General features: G+C 42.5%; 1 protein-coding gene across 4 annotated transcripts in view; it reads left to right on the forward strand.

Annotated features, from left to right (window-relative positions):
* INTS7 (integrator complex subunit 7) overlaps positions 1-18,452 on the forward strand; it is a 40,344-nt gene extending 21,892 nt beyond the window's left edge. For 2 of the 4 annotated variants that reach the window (XM_065400637.1, XM_065400640.1), the window contains 9 exons: positions 453-590; positions 1,642-1,848; positions 6,902-7,096; positions 8,100-8,203; positions 8,605-8,673; positions 12,090-12,222; positions 13,902-14,000; positions 15,756-15,941; positions 16,953-18,452. In XM_065400637.1, coding sequence (XP_065256709.1) covers positions 453-590; positions 1,642-1,848; positions 6,902-7,096; positions 8,100-8,203; positions 8,605-8,673; positions 12,090-12,222; positions 13,902-14,000; positions 15,756-15,941; positions 16,953-17,246 — 1,425 coding nt within the window. In that variant the 3' untranslated portion in view covers positions 17,247-18,452. Of the gene's footprint in view, positions 1-452; positions 591-1,641; positions 1,849-6,901; positions 7,097-8,099; positions 8,204-8,604; positions 8,674-12,089; positions 12,227-13,901; positions 14,001-15,755; positions 15,942-16,952 lie in introns of all 4 variants that reach the window. The other 2 variants (XM_065400638.1, XM_065400639.1) reach the window with 2 other exon arrangements.
* Positions 18,453-18,756: the final 304 nt, after the last annotated feature.

Here is an 18,756-nt window from a genome sequence, read left to right on the forward strand (position 1 = left end):
AGCTTATTACATGGGGGGTTGCGAGCTGTCAGCCTCCACCCCAAACCCTGCTTTGCCTCCAGCATTTATAATGGTGTTAAATATACAAAAAAGTGTTTTGAATTTATAAGGGGGATCGTACTCAGAGGCTTGCTGTGTGAAAGGGGTCACCAGTACAAAAGTTTGAGAACCACTGCTTTACTATGACTCTTAGCTTGGATGTATCTCTACTTTAACATTCTAATTGAAAGTGTAAATTTGCCAAACTTCAGTGATAAAAGAGCCCTTCCACTGCCTGTTTGTTTGAAATCCTGAATGAAGATTTGACACTCATAAGTTCTCCAGTTCAGAAGCAAATTTTGTCTTGTGTGTGGTTTTTTAAGAAAGTCCAAGATTGTATAAAAACTTACTTGACACAATCACCACTTCCAAATGGAAATGTTTCTTCCATGTTAATGATTGTTTTCCATTAGGTATCCCTCGCCACAGTGATATTTGTTGCCAGTCAAAAAGCTTTATCTTCTGAAGTTAAAAATGTTATCAAACAACAGCTTGAGAATGTCTCCAACGGATGGACAGCATACAGGATAGCCAGGCAGGCCTCCAGAATGGTATGTGCAAGTTTCTAGAAAGAGACTTCCTGAGTAGAAAGTATAGTCAGCCACTTGAGAGTGGAGAGTTAAGTAAGCACTCAGAGGGAGGAAGAAAGTGGGGGAAGGAAAATAGTATTTTCCCTTTTTTATTTCACTATAACACTGGTTCAGGTTTGTGAAACAGGAGAGTTGTATCATAAACCTCAGCATTGGAGGCTGTCGTAGGCAGGGCCGGCTCCAGGCACCAGCTTAACAAGCAGGTGCTTGGGGCGGCCAAGGGAGAGGGGCGGCACCTGCGGCAATTCGGGGGCGGCAGGTCCCTCACTCCCTCTAGGAGCTGAAACTTACAGGGCTCCTATTTACTTGTTTGTGCATTAGCATTCTCAGTGTCAGCATAGTTCTGGCAGTAGTGTTTATATTAATTAACTGCCGCCGCCGATCGTGGCTTTTTTTTTTTTTTTTTTTTCCCCAATTGCCGCCGCTGATCGCGATCGCGGCTTTTTTTTTTTTTTTTTTTGCTTGGGGCAGCAGAAATGCTGGAGCCGGCCCTGGTCATAGGTGTCTGTAAGCATGTGGTGACAGTGAGTACTGCAGCCTGAAGAAAGCATGGTCTGATGATAAGGAATCAGGGATGTATCCCCCCAAACACTACTCTGAATAGTTTCCTTTTTAGCCTGGTAAAGTCATGTAGCCTCTGCTGTATGTATTTCTCTATCTGTATAACTGGTATAATGACTCTTTACTACCCTGAAGTGAAGATTAATTAATGTTAAACACTTTGGAGATGGGAGATGGAAAAACTAATGCAAAATTCTGTATTAATGTCTTTAGAGCTGAATCTCTGAGATGTCTTGTTTAAACAATAGTACTTCCTACAAGATTATATATGCCAGACATAAGAAACTATACTGCTACATCTGAGCAGGGTTGCCTTGATAGGTTTCACGCTATTTATTTTTAAAGAGTAGTTTTTGAGGGCTTGGGATTTTTTGTTTTGTTTTTATTTGTGGCTATGTCATTTAAGTGCAAGAGCCTCACTTTTTTTGTTTGTTTACTTGCCCTTTCTTAGGGTAATCATGACATGGCCAGAGAGCTGTATCAAAGCCTGCTGACTCAAGTGGCTTCAGAACACTTCTACTTTTGGCTGAACAGTTTGAAGGAGTTTTCCCATGCAGAGCAGTGTCTGACGGGGCTTCAAGAGGAAGATTATAGTTCAGCACTCTCTTGCATTGCTGAATCTTTAAAATCTTATCACAAAGGGATAGCATCGCTAACGGTTAGTATACATCTTCTACTCTAGTGATGGTGAGTCTGTAGGTTGTAGCAATTGTCCTTGGTTTGGTTTTTGTTAACAGGACTTTTCAAAGGCTTGGAGACATTGTTCTTAGTGAAGCCTGCAGGAACTATTCTTTTGGAACAGCATATAGGGAAAGGTCAGTTGTAACTAACTGCTGGTTGAGAGAGGAAGCTTAGTCTGTTAAGGCACTGTACTGGGACTCAGGAAAACTGAGTTCAGTTCTCAGCTCTGTCACTGATTTCCTGTGCATGACCTTGAACAATTCACTTAACCTCTGCCGGAATTTCCCATCTATAAAATCAGGATAAAATTTCCTTTCTTCCATCCTCTGTTGGCTTTATTTAGATTGTAAGCTTTTTTGGCAGGGACTGTCTATCACTATATGTTTGTACAAGGCCTCAGTAACAGGGCCTTGATTTTTGTTTGGGCCTTTAGATGTTACCATAATCTAAAAGTGATTGTGGGATTGGTTTGAAATAGCTAATGGGGAGGGATGAAATAAGCCTGTCCAGTTGACTATTCAAGGCAAGCAGGATTAAGATGGTGCCCAATTTATATAGAGAAGAAAATTACTTAATTGTTTAACACAATGAAAATAGTGAGAAGTTGTAAATAGCCAAGCATTGATGCAGCTGGAAAAATGTTAGGGTTTATATAAACAAACTACCCTCTGTCAAGTCACTTCAGTTTTATCATAGCCTTTGGTGAAGTTTGAATGTTCTTCTTTTCATATTTTGTCCTTCCCATTAGTCAGACATAGATGTGGTTTTTCCTGTGCCTTTTGAATGGAGCTGAAACTAACAGGGCTCCTATTTACTTGTTTGTGCATTAGCATTCTCAGTGTCAGCATAGTTCTGGCAGTAGTGTTTATATTAATTAACTGCTGCAGCTGAATCAGCAGAAAGGACCTAAACCACGTGTGTGTGTCCTTCATGAATGCAGTGCACTCTCCCTTCCCTTTAAATTTGTGTGTGCTTAATTTATTGGCCAAATGAGTGTCGTTTTTTCAGTTTTAAAATTTCAAGGAGGGTTGCCTACTGTTCTTTTTTTTTAAAAAAATTACATTTTTTAATGTGCCATTTTAACAGTCACTACAAGAAAAGTGTAACATTTAAAACAGGCCAATATAGGAAATACAATAACTTTTTCATAGCCATTTTCCAGATTCTGAGGTTCTATTAAATTGGTGGGGTTGCTGTCCTATGCTGTTGCCACTCTTTGCACTCTGTGTAGGCTGCAGTCAGGAGGGAGGCCTTTGCTCTTTCACTTTGTGGGCTGCTATAGTCCAGAAGATTAAACAAAGAGCTGGGAGTCAGGAGAGGTGCTTTTATTGCTGACTGTGTCACTAACTTAGTGTGATCTGGACAAATTGCTTAACCCATGTGTGCCGTGCACACCTGCTCATCGTTACGGAGCACTTTCAGATGGATGCAAAGTACTATAAGAACCAAATACTATTTTTAATACTCCCAACTTCATCCTCCTTTCACTCCTTGTGTGACTGTCAGCCTGCCAGTCAATGCTGCTTAAGGGACGTTTGCGACCCATCATTGCAGTCACTGCGTATCCCTGTTCTAGCAGTCATGTAAGCAGCTCTTTCAGGTGCAGATGTCCCAGAACATAAGAACGGCCATACTGGGTCAGACCAAAGGTCCATCCAGCCCAGTATCCTCTCTACCGACAGTGGCCAATGTCAGGTGATGATCAAGTGATCTCCATCCTCTGGCAAACAGAGGCTAGGGACACCATTCCTTACCCATCCTGGCTAATAGCCATTAATGGACTTAACCTCCATGAATTTATCTAGTTCTCTTTTAAACCCTGTTATAGTCCTAGCCTTCACAACCTCCTCAGGCAAGGAGTTCCACAGGTTGACTGTGCACTGTGTGAAGAAGAACTTCCTTTTATTTGTTTTAAACCTGCTGCCCATTAAACTCATTTGGTGGCCCCTAGTTCTTATATTATGGGTACAAGTAAATAACTTTTCCTTATTCACTTTCTCCACACCACTCATGATTTTATCTACCTCTCTCATATCCCCCCTTAGTCTCATCTTTTCCAAGCTGAAAAGTCCTAGCCTCTTTAATCTCTCATATGGGACCCGTTCCAAACCCCTAATCATTTTAGTTTCCCTTCTTTGAGCTTTTTCTAATGCCAGTATATCTTTTTTGAGATGAGGAGACCACATCTGTATGCAGTATTCAAGATGAGTGTACCATGGATTTATATAAGGGCAATAAGATATTCTCCGTCTTATTCTCTATCCCCCCCCCCTTTCTTTTTTCTATCCCTTTTTTAATGATTCCTGCCCACATTATGGATCAGCACCACATCCCAGATGTGTGAGGAGAGGGAGGAGCTTCTCTAGCTTGTCAGGGAAAGTAAAACTAACACATTTGACATCACAACCTGCCAACCGTTGCCTCCACTGAGGCCCTGTGTGAACAGCATGGCATCAGTTCAGCCAGTGGAGCACTGTTTTATTTATAGCTCTTGACTGTCTTGGTAGCAAGGGAACAACTGGGGCAAGCTGACTGACATCCTCTTTCTAATCACCTCATTCCAGCTGGAACACAGGATGCATGGTAACTTGCTCCAGCTGTTCAGCCCACACCGTATGTCGAGTCAGTGCACCACCTACTACCCCCATATTGCTGCAGCTGCATGATTCCTTCTGACCATGTACACAACCCTCCTTCCTACATCTACCCTAACACTTCAGCATAAACAACTTCACTCTTCTAAAAATCAAATATTTCTGTGAAGTTTTTCAGTTCCAGTCTCCATCTGTGACAGACTGTCCTACTTGTTCACACAGTAAGTATAGACTCTTTGGGACAAGGCCTGTTCTCTGGCACAGAGCATCTATTGTACGTGAAGCTGTACGCTTACTGCCCAATAAAAGTATTACAAATGAGGGGAGAGAAAATACAAAACTCTGACGAAGCAATTTAAACTATCATTCCTTAGAGCTCACATCATACGTGCTGCTTTGTCAGGATCACTGCAGTATAGTCTTGAGACTAATACCTTTACAGTGTATGAGCTTCCTTCCACAGAATCAAATCTGTTAAGAGAACTCTGAACAACTTCCCCCCTCAGAACTGTCCCTTAGAGGTCTGGAGAAAGGAAAGCAAAGGACCATGAGTGGGGCTGGATAGCTCATGTTTTACATAGGTAATGTGCTAGAACCTCTTGTCTCTGGGTCACTGGTTCAAATGTATCCCAGTAGTTACTGAAAATCCACTATACTCTGGGAACTGTTCAGTGGCCCATCTTGCATAAATTTGGTAGGTGGCAGTTCACTTCCTAGCAAACAAGTGTGATGTCACGTCATCACATGTGGTGCTCTTGCTGGCGGAGAGGCCAACACTTGGAGACTGAACTTACTCACTTGCTCCCTGCCAGAGGCAGTCTCTACTAGTTGATCTTAGGTGAGAAACACTGGTGAGCAAGTGTGTGCAAATTGTGCTATAGCTGTTCTGTGACTAAATGAAGAGAATAAAGAGGCACCTTTCACCAGCACAAACTCTCCTTTTTAAAATTGGTGCAGTGGGGAGGAAATAAGATGGGCATACCTTCAAGAACGGAAGATACAGAAACTTTAGATCCTCATTAGGGGGCTGTGAAACAGGGTCTTGCCTCATCCAGCATCAGACCCTGCTGCTGCAGTTACCCCACTCTTGAGTTCTCAGAACTGTCCCAAATGTGTGTACAACTCCGATACCCCTTCCAGGATTTAGTTTAAGATAGCATAGATCAACAACACATACGTCCAGCAACATAACCCTGGGTCTTCCCATTTTCAATCAGGATTGTCACAGGGCTCAGCAGTTCCTTGCATACTCCCACCCTCAATGGAAGTTCCAGCCTGGACCCCCAAACAAGTGCACTTATCAACTCCTTTCAACACCCATCTGCACTATCTGTTCTGAGCTGCTTGCTTTTAGATGCGTCCTTCCTCAAGGGCCTCCTAATTCCCTCCTCTCATTGCAGGTAACAGCAGCTGCTAGACCTTTTCTTCTTGCTGGTGTGGAGAACTCCTTCCCTAGTCCTTTCTGACCCTGGGTCTCCTGCAGCCAGGGGTGAAAGTGGGCCGGTACCGGCCCGTACGCAGCCGACGTTAAAGGGCTGCCATGGGAAAGGACCCTCCAACGATGGCAATGACGTTAAAGTGCTGCCACGGCGCTTTATCGTCATCCGTCCATCCCAGTGTCCCCCCGTCGTCGTCCCCGGCTGCCGACAGGGGAGTGGCAAAAGGGGCAGCTGCCCCGGGGCTGGCAATTTAAAAGGGCCCGGGGCTCCCGGCTGCCACAGCAGCCGAAGCCCTGGCCCCTTTTAAATCGCCACCGGAACCCCAGGCGATGAGGGCCAGGCAGCGCTGAAGGGCTGGCTGGGGGAGGCTGACCCCCAAGCCCGCCCCTTCCGCTCGAGGCCCTTCCCCTTCCAGGGGCCCAGAGCCGGCCCCCATATCGGTAAGAATTTAATACTACTTTCACCCCTGCCTGCAGCTCTCTGTCCCTTTATAAGAAACACCGCCTCTGGGCTATCATGTGATGCCTGGTCATCTGACCCAACCACCAGCCTATTCCCAAACCTGTCACCCTGGAAGTGGATAACTAGGCATAGGTGCTGCTGAACTTTAAAGGGCTAGCCCACCCACTGAAAAGACTTGAGTTATTCAGGTCAGTTTTGTGGGGGGGAGTGAAACCTGTAAGGTTATATTTTAGCAACTTAAGTGGCAGCTTCTTTCAGAAGTTAAAATAATCTTGTGGAGTTTGAACTTAAGTTCCTAAGTACTTAAATCCAATATTAAAACTTTTATCAGGTCTTTTTAGCTATTATGCCTTTTTAACCACAAATCAGTTAATTTGTGTAGCTTTATCCTGAGTTTTAAAAAATAATCTTGGCATCAAAGCCAAATACTTCCCTTCGTCTGATGAAAAAATTCAGTGATATTGCAAGGTTCTTATAAATGTCACACATGTTTTTGACCCAAACTATCAACCTCCTGGTTTTATTTGTTTTTCAGGCTGCCAGCACGCCACTTAACCCTCTGAGCTTTCAATGTGGATTTGTCAAGCTCAGGATTGACCTTCTGCAGGCTTTCTCTCAACTCATCTGCACCTGTAACAGCCTAAAAACTAGTCCCCCACCTGCCATTGCCACAACAATCGCAATGACATCAGGAAATGACCTCCAGAGATGTGGGCGCATCTCAACCCAGGCATGTGTTCATTGTTTCTCTCCTGAGCAGTTTTATTTGAACTTGGTCTACCTGTTGAGATGAGAAAATTTAATTCTCTGATTGAAGGAATGAAAGGGAAAGTATTACTGAGCTTGTCATTGCATACTGGGCCTTGTTTTTCAACTGCGGTGTCCACAGATGTCCATGTGCCTGTGCAGGCCCTCATTTTGGTGTATCATCGTATATAATCATGGGGTGGTTACGTATGCAATTACCAATTTAATGTACTCATATTTTATAAGGGTACAGAATATTTTGGAGGTATTATACTGTCCTGAGGAGCTTACAGTCTACATAGAGGAGCTGTAGAGTAGACAATAACTGAGACATACAAAACAGGTGAGTAGCAGCTAGACTCATGAGAGAGGTGCAGTAGTCCTTTATATAAAGTGTGTGTGAGATAAGTTATTGAATGGTATATTAGCATTTTGTTAATAGGTTTAGAAAGAACAGCTTAGTCAATGAATGATTTATTTTGTAATATCTAACATCTAGCTTACTCTCTTTGGCAAGTTTCAGAAATGTAAGATAGAGGGCACTAGAGGTACATTGAACTGAGCAAAGCCATAAATATTTTGGCAATGTTGTAGAACAGCGGTTCTCAACCAGGGGTCCATGGCCCCCTGGGGGTCCACGAGCAGGTTTCAGGGGGCCTGCCCGAATAAACCAGAGAGCAGCGCCAGCATTAGACTCGCTGGGGCCCAAGGCTGAAAGCCAAAGCCTGAGCAACTTAGCTTTGTGGAGCCCCCTGTGGTATGGGACCCTGGGCAGTTGCCCTTGCTACCCCCTAACGCCAGCCCTGGCTTTTAATCTACTGAATATGCAGAAAAAAACAGTTGTTGTGGCACAAGTGGGTTGTGGAATTTTATAGCATGTTGGCGGGAGGCGGGCCTCAGAAAGAAAAAGGTTGATAACCCCTGTTGTAGAACACAGCTGTGGTATTTTATTTCTATTGATCAGCAACATTGTTTCTTTGCTGTAGATGAAACTCTCTATGGAAGAATTCCGTAACCTGGCTACACGATATGGGGATCTGTATCAGTCATCTTTCGATGCAGACTCGGCAACTTTAAGGAATGTAGAATTGTATCCTACTGTTCAGAATTCAGAATTTGCTTGTTTTTATTTGAGGTTGCTTGTAAGGGTGATGTAAGGCTCAACAATCCTAGTTTATGAAGTGTAATTCTGAAGCCGCTAATAACTGCTTTAAAAATCTCAATATTGGTATTTTGAAACCTATTCAAAAAAAAATCTGTCACCCTCCCACAATGTTCTTTTGTTGTTTGGAATTGCTTCACTTATTACACAAGCTTTGATGGGTATGATCTTGGAAAACTAGGAGTCTTTGGTTCTTGCCCTGTAGCTGGTGCAGATACTTATGGCAGTTACCTCTTTATATTCCTTTAGTTGTCATAATGAAAAATGCTAGTAGGGAATATTACTTTGTGTTGAGATAGCATGTCTATAAATCTTTCCTATAATGTCAGACAACAGCAGAGCTGCCTATTGATTTCGCATGCAGTTGAAGCCCTGATTTTGGATCCAGAATCTGCAAGGTAAGTCTGCTGGTAACATTTCTACTCTCTCCACTCCCAGCTCCCTAACTTAGTTTTCTATCTAAGAGACCCTATTAACAAGGGAAAAATGCAGAAGATACATAAATATACCCTTGATTCTACACTGGGCACGTTTACATACACCAATCTGCTGCAAAGCTCTGATCTTGCTAAGCTTAAATTGAAGATATTCTGGTAGCCTCCATTCAAATTGTCCTTTATTTGTGTTGGTTTTACTCCAAATTAATTTCATTTTTATGTAAAAGATACTGTAATTAAGTAGAATTGAGCTGTTTTTAGGTATAGATATTTTTGGGTCAAAATCATAGAAGTAACTTCCCAGATACTTCCTCCGCTGCTTGTTCTATTGTTTTTAGCTCATTGTTTCATTCATACCAGTGATTTCTTTTGGGATTTTGTCATCTGCTGTTACTCCCTCCTTCCTTATGTGCACTTTCTCTCTCATTGCTCTAGAGACCTTGGGATACATACTTAATAGGTTACGTTTTTCTCTGGTGTAAATCCATTGACTTCAGTGGAATGACACGAGGGATAATTTTTTCACCCCATAAGGCTGATTAGCACTAATAAAATACCTTCATTTGGGCCCAATCCAACTTCCTTTGAAGTTAATGAGTGCTAAATCAGATCCTTTTGAAACTCTCCACTTGAGAAATGCAGATTGCATAAATATGTTCTGTTTAATCGGATAAAAAAATTTAGCTCTGTAAATAATGACTACTCTCAATTTAGGAGTTTTGAAATAGGCTTCATAGGGGAATCAGTCCTAACAATTATTTTCATTAATGACTAGGAGGGTGGATGGGAAGCTATGCTAATCAAACGTAAAAATATTTAACAGCGAGGGTTCACAAATAATTGGTATGGTAGGATGCGGGAGGAAGTATTGTTACATGTTTAAAATGCAGGGCTGGGTGCCAGGAGATCTGGACTGTATTCCTAGCTCTGCCAGTGACTTCTTGAGTTTGTTACTTAGCATCTGTGTCTCTATTAGCCTATCTGTGAGGATGCTAATGCTTGCTTATGTGCTGCAACTAAATTCATTAAGTTTTATCAAGTGTTCTGAGGCCAGGTAGAAGAGTAAAGTATTAAAGTACAATACTCATTCATGGTCTAAGGCCAGGTCTACACCCAGCCGCTAGTTCGGCGGCTGGGAATCGAAGTTCTGGGTTCGATTTATCGCGTCTGGTCTGGACGCGATAAATCGATCCCGGAAGCGCTCGCCGTCGACTGCGGTACTCCAGCTCGGCGAGAGCAGTACCGCGGAGTTAACGGGGAGCCTGCCTGCCGCGTGTGGACCGCGTCTGAACCGCGGTAAGTTCGAACTAAGGTATGTTGACTTCAGCTACGTTATTCACGTAGCTGAAGTTGCGTACCTTAGTTCGAATTTGGGGGGTAGTGTAGACCAGGCCTTAAATCAATACAATGAAATTAAATAAAGAGAATGTTGATTGGAAATGACTGGGCAGGTGAACAGCTCAGAGTACTGATTATGTAAAGCATGTTTGTTTTACTATTGTAGTGTTTTGTCATGCTCCTTTTATGTGTCTGATCCATTCACCCACTGTGTCTTGTTACAAATCTAGACTGTGATCTCTCTGGGGTCAGAGCTGTGTTTTGACTGCATTGTACGTTGCCTAGCATAATGGCCCTGATCTCTTGGTTAGGGTAGTTGACATGGGAAGAAATGTGTAAATGTACAATTACAGGAAGAATACTGGAGCAACAACAATATCTCAGACATTCTGGAGGTTTCCCACTCGTGGCCCTGCCAGTACCTTGCACTCAGTGCCCTCTTGGGTTCTTTCAGTCAATTACCAAACTTAGGTTGGCTCAGAAACCCACACTCCCTTCGAGGGGTCTGATTTATTACATTTTTCTACCGTGGGTGACTGACTTTGTTAGTTGCCCAAGGTCACCCACATCTGGGTCCCTAGAAGAGGACTGGTCAGTTCTTTGCCTTAGTTCAGGAGTCACCCTCTCTCTCCCCTCCCCCCCCCCCTTCCTAAAGCTGAGGTTGTCCTTCAAAAGGTTACTCCTTCAAAACAGGAATCCCCCAGCTCTCCTCCTTGGATCTGGGTCATGAGTTAACTAGTCCCCCATCTCTTCTTAAACAGGAGTGCCCAGTTCTCCTCCTGGAATGGGGTATACATCAATGAAGCAGTCACTCTATCTTTCATTATGGCAGGATCCCCCTAGCTCTCCTCCTGGAGCTGGGTAATTCCAGCAGTTATTACCTCTCTCCTTAAACAGAAGTCCTCTGCTTTCCTCCTTGGTGTTGGGATATAATTTAGGCAGCTGTAGGACCTAGCCAGCTTCTTCCTCAACTGGCTCCTTTTTCCCCTCTCAATCCTCAGGCTAGGAGAATCCAGTAGGTAGACGTCTCTTGCTTGTGTCTGCCCTGCTATGAGGGAAAAGGCACCATTTATGCTGGTGCCTGACTCCCAGCTCATCCCCCTGTTGGCTTGGGCAAGAGGGGAGCCTTGCCCAGCTCTCTCTACAAGGCTCCTGGCCCTTAAAGAAACAGTGATGGGATTTTTCTCCCAAGAACGATTTAGTGCCAGGACCACTTCCTCTCTATCAATAACGTCTAGGTCCTTTTTACACACTCATGCTCTCACTCTGGACCTTTCAAACCTCGACGGGCCAAGCCATGTGACAGGTTGGGCTGACCAGAAGACACAACCACCCTTAAGAGGGCAGACCACCCTGGTGCAGGGTTATGGTAAATGAGATTTAGTGATATGACAATGTTGCAAAAAGGAAAATATGGCCCTAGTTTGCATGTACACCTATGTAACTTCCGTTGCTGTCAGTGAAGTTGTGTATGTGCATTTGAGCACAGGATTGTGCCAAGGACCTGAGAGGCTTTTAACAGGACTGTTGCTTGGGGGTCAGGGATAAAAAGCAAGGTAATTATCCTGTACTAGTCTGCAGTGGTAGGTCCTCAGTTGGAGAACCTCCTTAGATTCTGGTCACTGTAAGACCTTTACAAAATAGAGAGTATTTGGGAAAAGCAATAAAAATAATGCACAGTTTAAGAAATAAAACTTGTAAAGAAAAGCTAATGGATTTAGGGATGTTGGCTCTAGGAAAGGATAGAAGAAAGACCTAATTGTCTGTGCAAAATGGGGGTTTAAAGAGGGCAAGACAAAAAGTCATGGACAAACTACAAGAAGGAAAACTTGGGTTTAAATAGGAGGGATAGATTATAATTACAGTATCAGAATAGCCAAGGAACAGAACAAGCTGTTTGAAAGAAATGAAATCTTCTTTACTGAAGATACTTAAAGCTGGAATAAACAACAAGCTTATTGGAACTTGTTTGAGGATGGGACTAGATGACTAGGATGGATGGAGTATGTCGGGCACAATTAAAATAGCTTATTTTCTAGTTTCCAGGAGTACACCTCGAGTGGAGCAGCACATGTTGAGAGTGAATATGAAAGAAGAATGCTGTCGGTATTTAATCATGTGTTGGAGGAAGTGGAATCATTGAACAGGAAATATGCTCCTGTGTCTTACTTGGCAAGTAGCAGCTACAGTATAAAGAGAGGTTTCTAAAACATTCTGCAACTCGTTTCCTTGGTGTTGAAGGATATATGCTAAAGAATACATTGATTCAGCCCTTCATTAGCATCATCTACAATTAGCGTATGTGTTCTCCAATGAATAGGGGGTATCAATAATGATGATGTTGCACTTGGAGCTATGAAATTAAACAAAAATAGCCTGAAGAGTGAAGCAAAGTTGGAGGTAGCTCACATACTAATAGTGTTTTTCATGTTCCACAGTCCTAGTTACAGCATCTGTAACATTAATGGTCTGATCAGAATGGACAAAAGTCAAGAAATTCAGAGACTGATATGATGCTACTGACTGGGGGCGGGGGGGGGGGGGGGGGAGGGCACTACAGTAAAAGTTAAAAAAGGAACGTCAACATTAACATTACATATTCTGACTTTTGTCAGTTTGTCATATCCTTTGTTACTAGTGCTGTAGTTGCTGTCATGCAGCAATTTTGTCTGTGGAATGTGTGAAATGCTGCAGAGTCCATGTGTCACAGCCTTCCAGCTTTGCTTCATTCGTCAGGCCAGTGGCATTTCAGCACAGCACTTTGCAAGTGTAGTGTTTCTCTTATCCGTGCAGGTCATCGGAGAACACAATGCAAATTGTACTATTCGAAAATACAGAACTGATAACATACTGCTCTTTTCTTCACTGCTGTACAGTACTAGTACTTGTTTCTGGTAACATTACTGGCCTTGATAAAGCAGAAATGTAAATGATAGGAAACCATGTTTCATGCATGGTTTTTTGCATCTACTTCTATTTACTATTTAAACTGACATCACCCACTTATTCTAAAGTGAACTATAAAACACAGCCAATGTAAACTTTGAAAGATTATTAGAATCTCTTGGGTATTTTACGAAGTCTCTCATCATAGAATCCCTTTTCTGTTGCTTTCCAGCTCTTCAGTCTGTGTATAATATATAAAAACAAACTGAACTCTTTCCTTGATTCTCCCATCATGCCAGATTTAGACCAGTGTAATTAATTTAATCTAGTGGCATTACTCCTGACTTACATGAGTGAGACAGGGGAATCGTTTTTAAGCCAGATATAAACATCAGTGTGCTAAATTCAGCCTTGTAAATGGGTGCAACTCCACTGACCTCAGCACTCTTACATTACAGCTGAAATAACGCTGCATGTATTCCTTGCAGGAGGTTCTTGGCTATCTTGTTGGTCTGTCAGGTTAGGACATTCTGTGTTCTGCCCTTCCGGAAGAGAGCCCTGATGATCTAGTGGTCTCTTTCCATCTCTGCTAGTAAATATGTACTATCCCGCAACCTTGATGGTGCATTTATTGGTCTCTTAGGGTATGTCTTCACTAGCAACGTTAAAGCGCTGCCATGGCAGCGCTTTAACGTGGCTGTGTAGTCGCAGGGGGAGTAGCTACCACGTCTGAGAGCCCAGCTCCCAGCACTGGTGCACTGTCTACACTGCCACTTTACAGCGCTGAAACTTGCAGTGCTGAAGCGGGTGTTTTTTCACACCCCTGAGCGAGAAAGTTGCCACTGTAAAGTGGCAGTCTAGACATGGCCTTAGTAGAAATAACTGCAGTATTACTGCTTGAAGTACATGCTTTTCATGTTGCTGTTAAAAGAATTTCATCTCATTTGCCTTGTCTCTGTTTACAGCACACAGCTTGCCTATGCAATGCGGTTATCGCTTTGTTGAAAGTTCCCCTTTCATTTCAAAGGTATTTCTTTCAGAAATTGCAATCTACAAGTATTAAGGTAAGCAGTGCACAGATTAGATTTAGATTACAGTTCATGCATAAGAATCTTATGGGGAAATATAACAATCATCCTAAAAAAAGAAAAAGATACAGCTCTAGTGTTCATCATGCTAGAGCAAGGAAGCTGCCTAGTGTCTCAACCTGGAAGCAAATTTGGGGGATTTGAGGGGGTTTTCTAAAAGCAGATTTAAAAAACCAAAACCAATTCTTTCAGGCTATTTAAGTCACATAAAACACTAGAAATTACTGGATTGTGATGCTGTTTTCCATTATGACTCAACCAACTTCAGTTTAAAAGAATGAAATGTGTGGTATTGTGGGAGGAGGAATATAACTGGCTGAGTTATGGTTTAATACTTAGCTATCAAACAGGGTCAGTAAGTGTCTTCCGTAGACTTTTTTTTAAATTTATTTTATAACACATTCCTTTGATTTGGTTATGTACAGATAATTGCAAGTTAATAAGACTTGAGACAAAATTTTCAAAAGAATATAAGTGTCTTAGGAGCAAGTCCAAATCCTACTTTTCAGGAATGATTTAGACACTTGGGTGTCTAAGTCTCAGTGAAACTTAGTGTGGTAGGGGCAGATTTTTAAAGGTATTTCTTTGCCTGATTATCTTTTAAAATGTGGCATTTGCAGCCTAAATCACTTCTGAAAATACTTCCCCTATTTTCTTTTGAAAGTGTTACATATGGATGGTGGGTAACACATTCAAATGAAACACTGGTAGCCAGCCTCTTGTAACATTCTTTGCTTTGTGGACTGTTGTGGGAAGGGTTTACATTGTAATTTCCCATCTCACTAATTGTTGTTCTGAATTTCTATAACATGGTATGTTTTGAGATAAGTGGGCTTTTGTCAAGTTAGTACTGTGATATTTTGTAGCTCTTGGCCACTTTTATCTGTTGCCTAAAGGAGGCAGGATTTTGCAATGCTATGGCAAAGTGCATTAAAACCAACATCTGAGTTATCAACCTGCTTTAGGCACAAAATTTCAGGCCTCTTGAGCCTAGGTCTATTTGGAATAACTTGAAGTGTGTGTATATAAGATTATCCGAGTCCTAACCTTAAGGGCTCTTAACAAGCAAACAGAATTAAACTTTGTAATTGTAGAGCCTTGAAGATAAAATCTCTCACCAACTTTCCTCAGTCTTGGACAAGGAAGGCCTCCCAATGCTCATCTCCTGAGGGAACACCTCCTGTCACTCTGCAGCAATCTTCCTTGCTCATTTATAAGTGATGTTTACAGCCTTAGACTGAAAAGTGTTTTCTCCTTCCTCAGCTGGCAGGACTAGAATAGCCAGGCATGATGTGGAGCCACTGAGGAGGGAAATGAAGGGGAGCCTTGGAGTTTGGAGGACGCGCCCTTCCACTAGGGGAGGGGAATACCCAATCTTGACAGTTACACCTTTTAGGAACAATGAAGCAAAATAGACTCAGATTTTTAATCTGGTCTTTAGTTGTGGGTATTTAGAGGGCTGTTTAAGGAGTTCCTTTCACAGATGTGTAACTGATGCTACAGGTGCAAAGAGCATGTCTGGTGTTCCCAAGGTCCTGTATTAATTCTCATATGCTTTAGGAGACTCTTCTCTCTCCCCTTCCAGTTCTATATTTTCATCTGCTGCTTCCCCCTTCCAGTGTACAGGGAGCTGTTCCCTTTTACCTATGAATTGCACATTTCTCCTGAGAAGAACTAATTTTTGAATCTCTCAAAGTCCGTAATCTCCACTCCTGACTTCCTGTGTTTCAGCTCGCTCTGTCTCCATCTCCACGGAACCCTGCAGAGCCCATTGCAGTACAAAACAATCAACAGCTGGCTTTAAAGGTGGAGGGAGTGGTTCAGCATGGCTCCAAACCAGGTCTCTTCCGCAAAATTCAGTCTGTCTGTCTAAACGTATCTTCAACACTGCAGAGCAAATCTGGACAGGACTACAAGGTATGGGTAGTATAGAGCCATAATGTGCCCTATGGCTTTATTGACGAATAACTGTCAAGAGCAGAACATAGTCTTCTATCACTTCTGTTGGTAGAAAGCATCCTTTCATCACGTTTCCCCTTCATTCTTATCAATTCTTGTACTAAATGTGAATGCACGTTTCTCGTTTGTATTTCTATACTAGTTTTAGTGCTCTTGAAAGGAAGACTTATAGCACTGGTTAGAGCGAGGCATAGTCCAGGTAAGGAATGTGCTAGCTTCCTCATGCATTGCTGTCTGAGTTCCTCAGTCCACACCTGCTGCAAACCGATACTGCCTTTATGTGGGGCTCTGTGGAACAGAAACTCATCATTCTAACTGTTGTGGGAATTTGCTTCATATTTTGGAACTTAATTCCCTTCTGAATGCAGCCAGGTCACCTGAGGAGAAAGGCAAGAGTAGCTAATTCTCTACCAACTAGCCACACAAACATATTTGAAATCCCTTTGTGTTAGGCATTAGGATTCCTGCTGCCTACAGTAACTGACCTAGGAATGCAGTCTGCCCTAAGTGAATAGTCGTTAAATACAATTATGTTCAATTCAGGTGAACAATTCATCAAAGATCCAAGCTTCTGACGTGTACAAGCTTCTGATGTGTACAAGCTAGGCAATTTGTAATATTCAGTGAAAAGCCAGTTGAAAAGTAGACCAGTTCTAAAGCTACTAGGAAGAATGTAATGTTTATCCTATTTAGATACTAATTTAAGATTTAGAACTGCTTGAAAATAACTGATGTCAGCTACCTTTCCTCTATTGGTGAATGTAGTTTGCACCCATCTACAGAGAATGGGTGAGGCCTTGCTCAAAATTAGGCCTCAGTTGATTTGGGAAAAGTGAGAACAGTTAATATATTGTTCTTGCTTGTCTTTCCGTACCATACTACACAGAATGAGTGGTAGCTTGTCAGGATCTGAACATTCCCTTTAACAGGTTGTTGAGAATGACATTCTGACTTTTCATGTATTCCCAGATCCCCATTGACAACATGACCAATGAGATGGAGCAGAGGGTGGAACCACACAACGATTACTTCAGCACTCAGTTTCTGTTGAACTTGGCGATCCTTGGCACCCATAACATCACAGTAGAGTCCTCTGTAAAAGACTTAAATGGTATTGTTTGGAAGACTGGGCCCAAAACCACCATTTTTGTTAAATCTCTTGAGGATCCCTACTCCCAGCAGGTTCGCCTTCAACAACAGCAAGGACAGCCACCGTCGCAGCAACAACAGCAGCAGCAAAGAACCGCATACTCGCGTTTTTAAGCGCCATTAATTTTCATGGGGCTAGCCTACAGGCATCTCACTTTGCTTGGATACGATGTCTTTTGGAGACATTTAAACGCTTTGGCAGTCCCACCAGTTTCCTCCTCTGTGTTCTTAGTGCCATTATTGTTGCACTTAAACTAGTCATATGGACCACACTGAGGCTATGTCCATGATACAAGCTATAAGGTTGTGATTCCCATCTTGTATACACACATTCCCGCTAACTTGATGAGAGCTAGCATGAGAGTAAATAGTAGTGTAGCCATGGTAGCATGGTTTAACCATACCGAGTACAAACCCGCCTGAACACCATGGGTGTGTATTCAGGATGGCTTAGCCATCCTGCCAGTGCCCACACTACTGTAGCTTCACTGCTATTTATATTCATGCTGCACTTATCACTGCAAATATGTCTACACAAGCTGGGAATCACACCCCTTGGTCGTGTAGACAGCCTCAGTCCTGGTGTAAATAGGTGCAACTTGGGTTAAGTCTGGAGTTCCATTTTTTATACTAGGTCTACAATTTGTCCCCCCAGCGGTATATTCTACAAGACCAATGGGCAGCAGCGCTCTATGAAATTTGCCAGTTGGGGAGACTGTGAGAGTTGTGTGGATAGAACCTTCCTTGGTAACCTAGCATATCAACTCTGCTATGCACCTGACTGCCATTTCCTGAGGAGCATACGTTCTGGTGTTTGGGCTTTCAGGCCACCTGCTAACAGCCTGGGCAATTCAATACAAAACAAAACAGTGTTACACAAGGTGGGTGTCGTAATGTGAAGCTGTTGGCAGGAGTGTCCGGACATCATACTGGATAGTTATAGTAATAATTTTGTTATTTGTGAAGCTGAAAAATATTGTGGTAGCATTCCAGCCAACAGCATTGTATTTAATGTGCACACAGCGCTGTCTTTGCTCATTCTCTTGCCTCTGTATGTACTTGTCCTGAAGGGATGTCAACTGGAGAACAGAGAAATTACTTTTAAAAGGGAAGGGAAGTTTCAGTGGTGGGAACAAATATGATTGGTTGTGCCTCCTCAAACAGGAGGATAGAAATGGCTTTTTTGTTTCATTTTTATCTGCCTTTGCAAGGCTTTGTTTACTTTTAATTTCTTTTTTGAAAAGAGGAAACGTTAATTTGTAAATCTGTTTAATGTTTAACGTTTTAATTAGGGGACTATTAAATGCCAAAGCTCTGGTGCCCAGTCAGTATGATCTTTGACCATGTTAGTCACTTTAACAGGGATTTCTTGAAGCATTTAGTCATAGATAGCACTACTAGAGGTCTAATTATACCACCTGCTCACAAATAGTTTTCATTCCTCCTTTGAGATGTGAAACCTTGAAGACTGTGGAAGGACTAAAATCCACTAATGCCTGCACCCCAGAAAATAGATCATGTGGCATATGCCTAATCTATCCCTATTGGGAAATCCCTGCTTAGTGCTCCAAAGGCAGGTTGGACCCTGCCAGTGTGCTGGGGACAAGCTTCTTTTGGACTTTGC

The sequence above is a fragment of the Emys orbicularis genome, chromosome 3 (assembly GCF_028017835.1).
Source record: "Emys orbicularis isolate rEmyOrb1 chromosome 3, rEmyOrb1.hap1, whole genome shotgun sequence".
In the NCBI taxonomy this organism is placed as follows: domain Eukaryota; kingdom Metazoa; phylum Chordata; order Testudines; family Emydidae; genus Emys; species Emys orbicularis.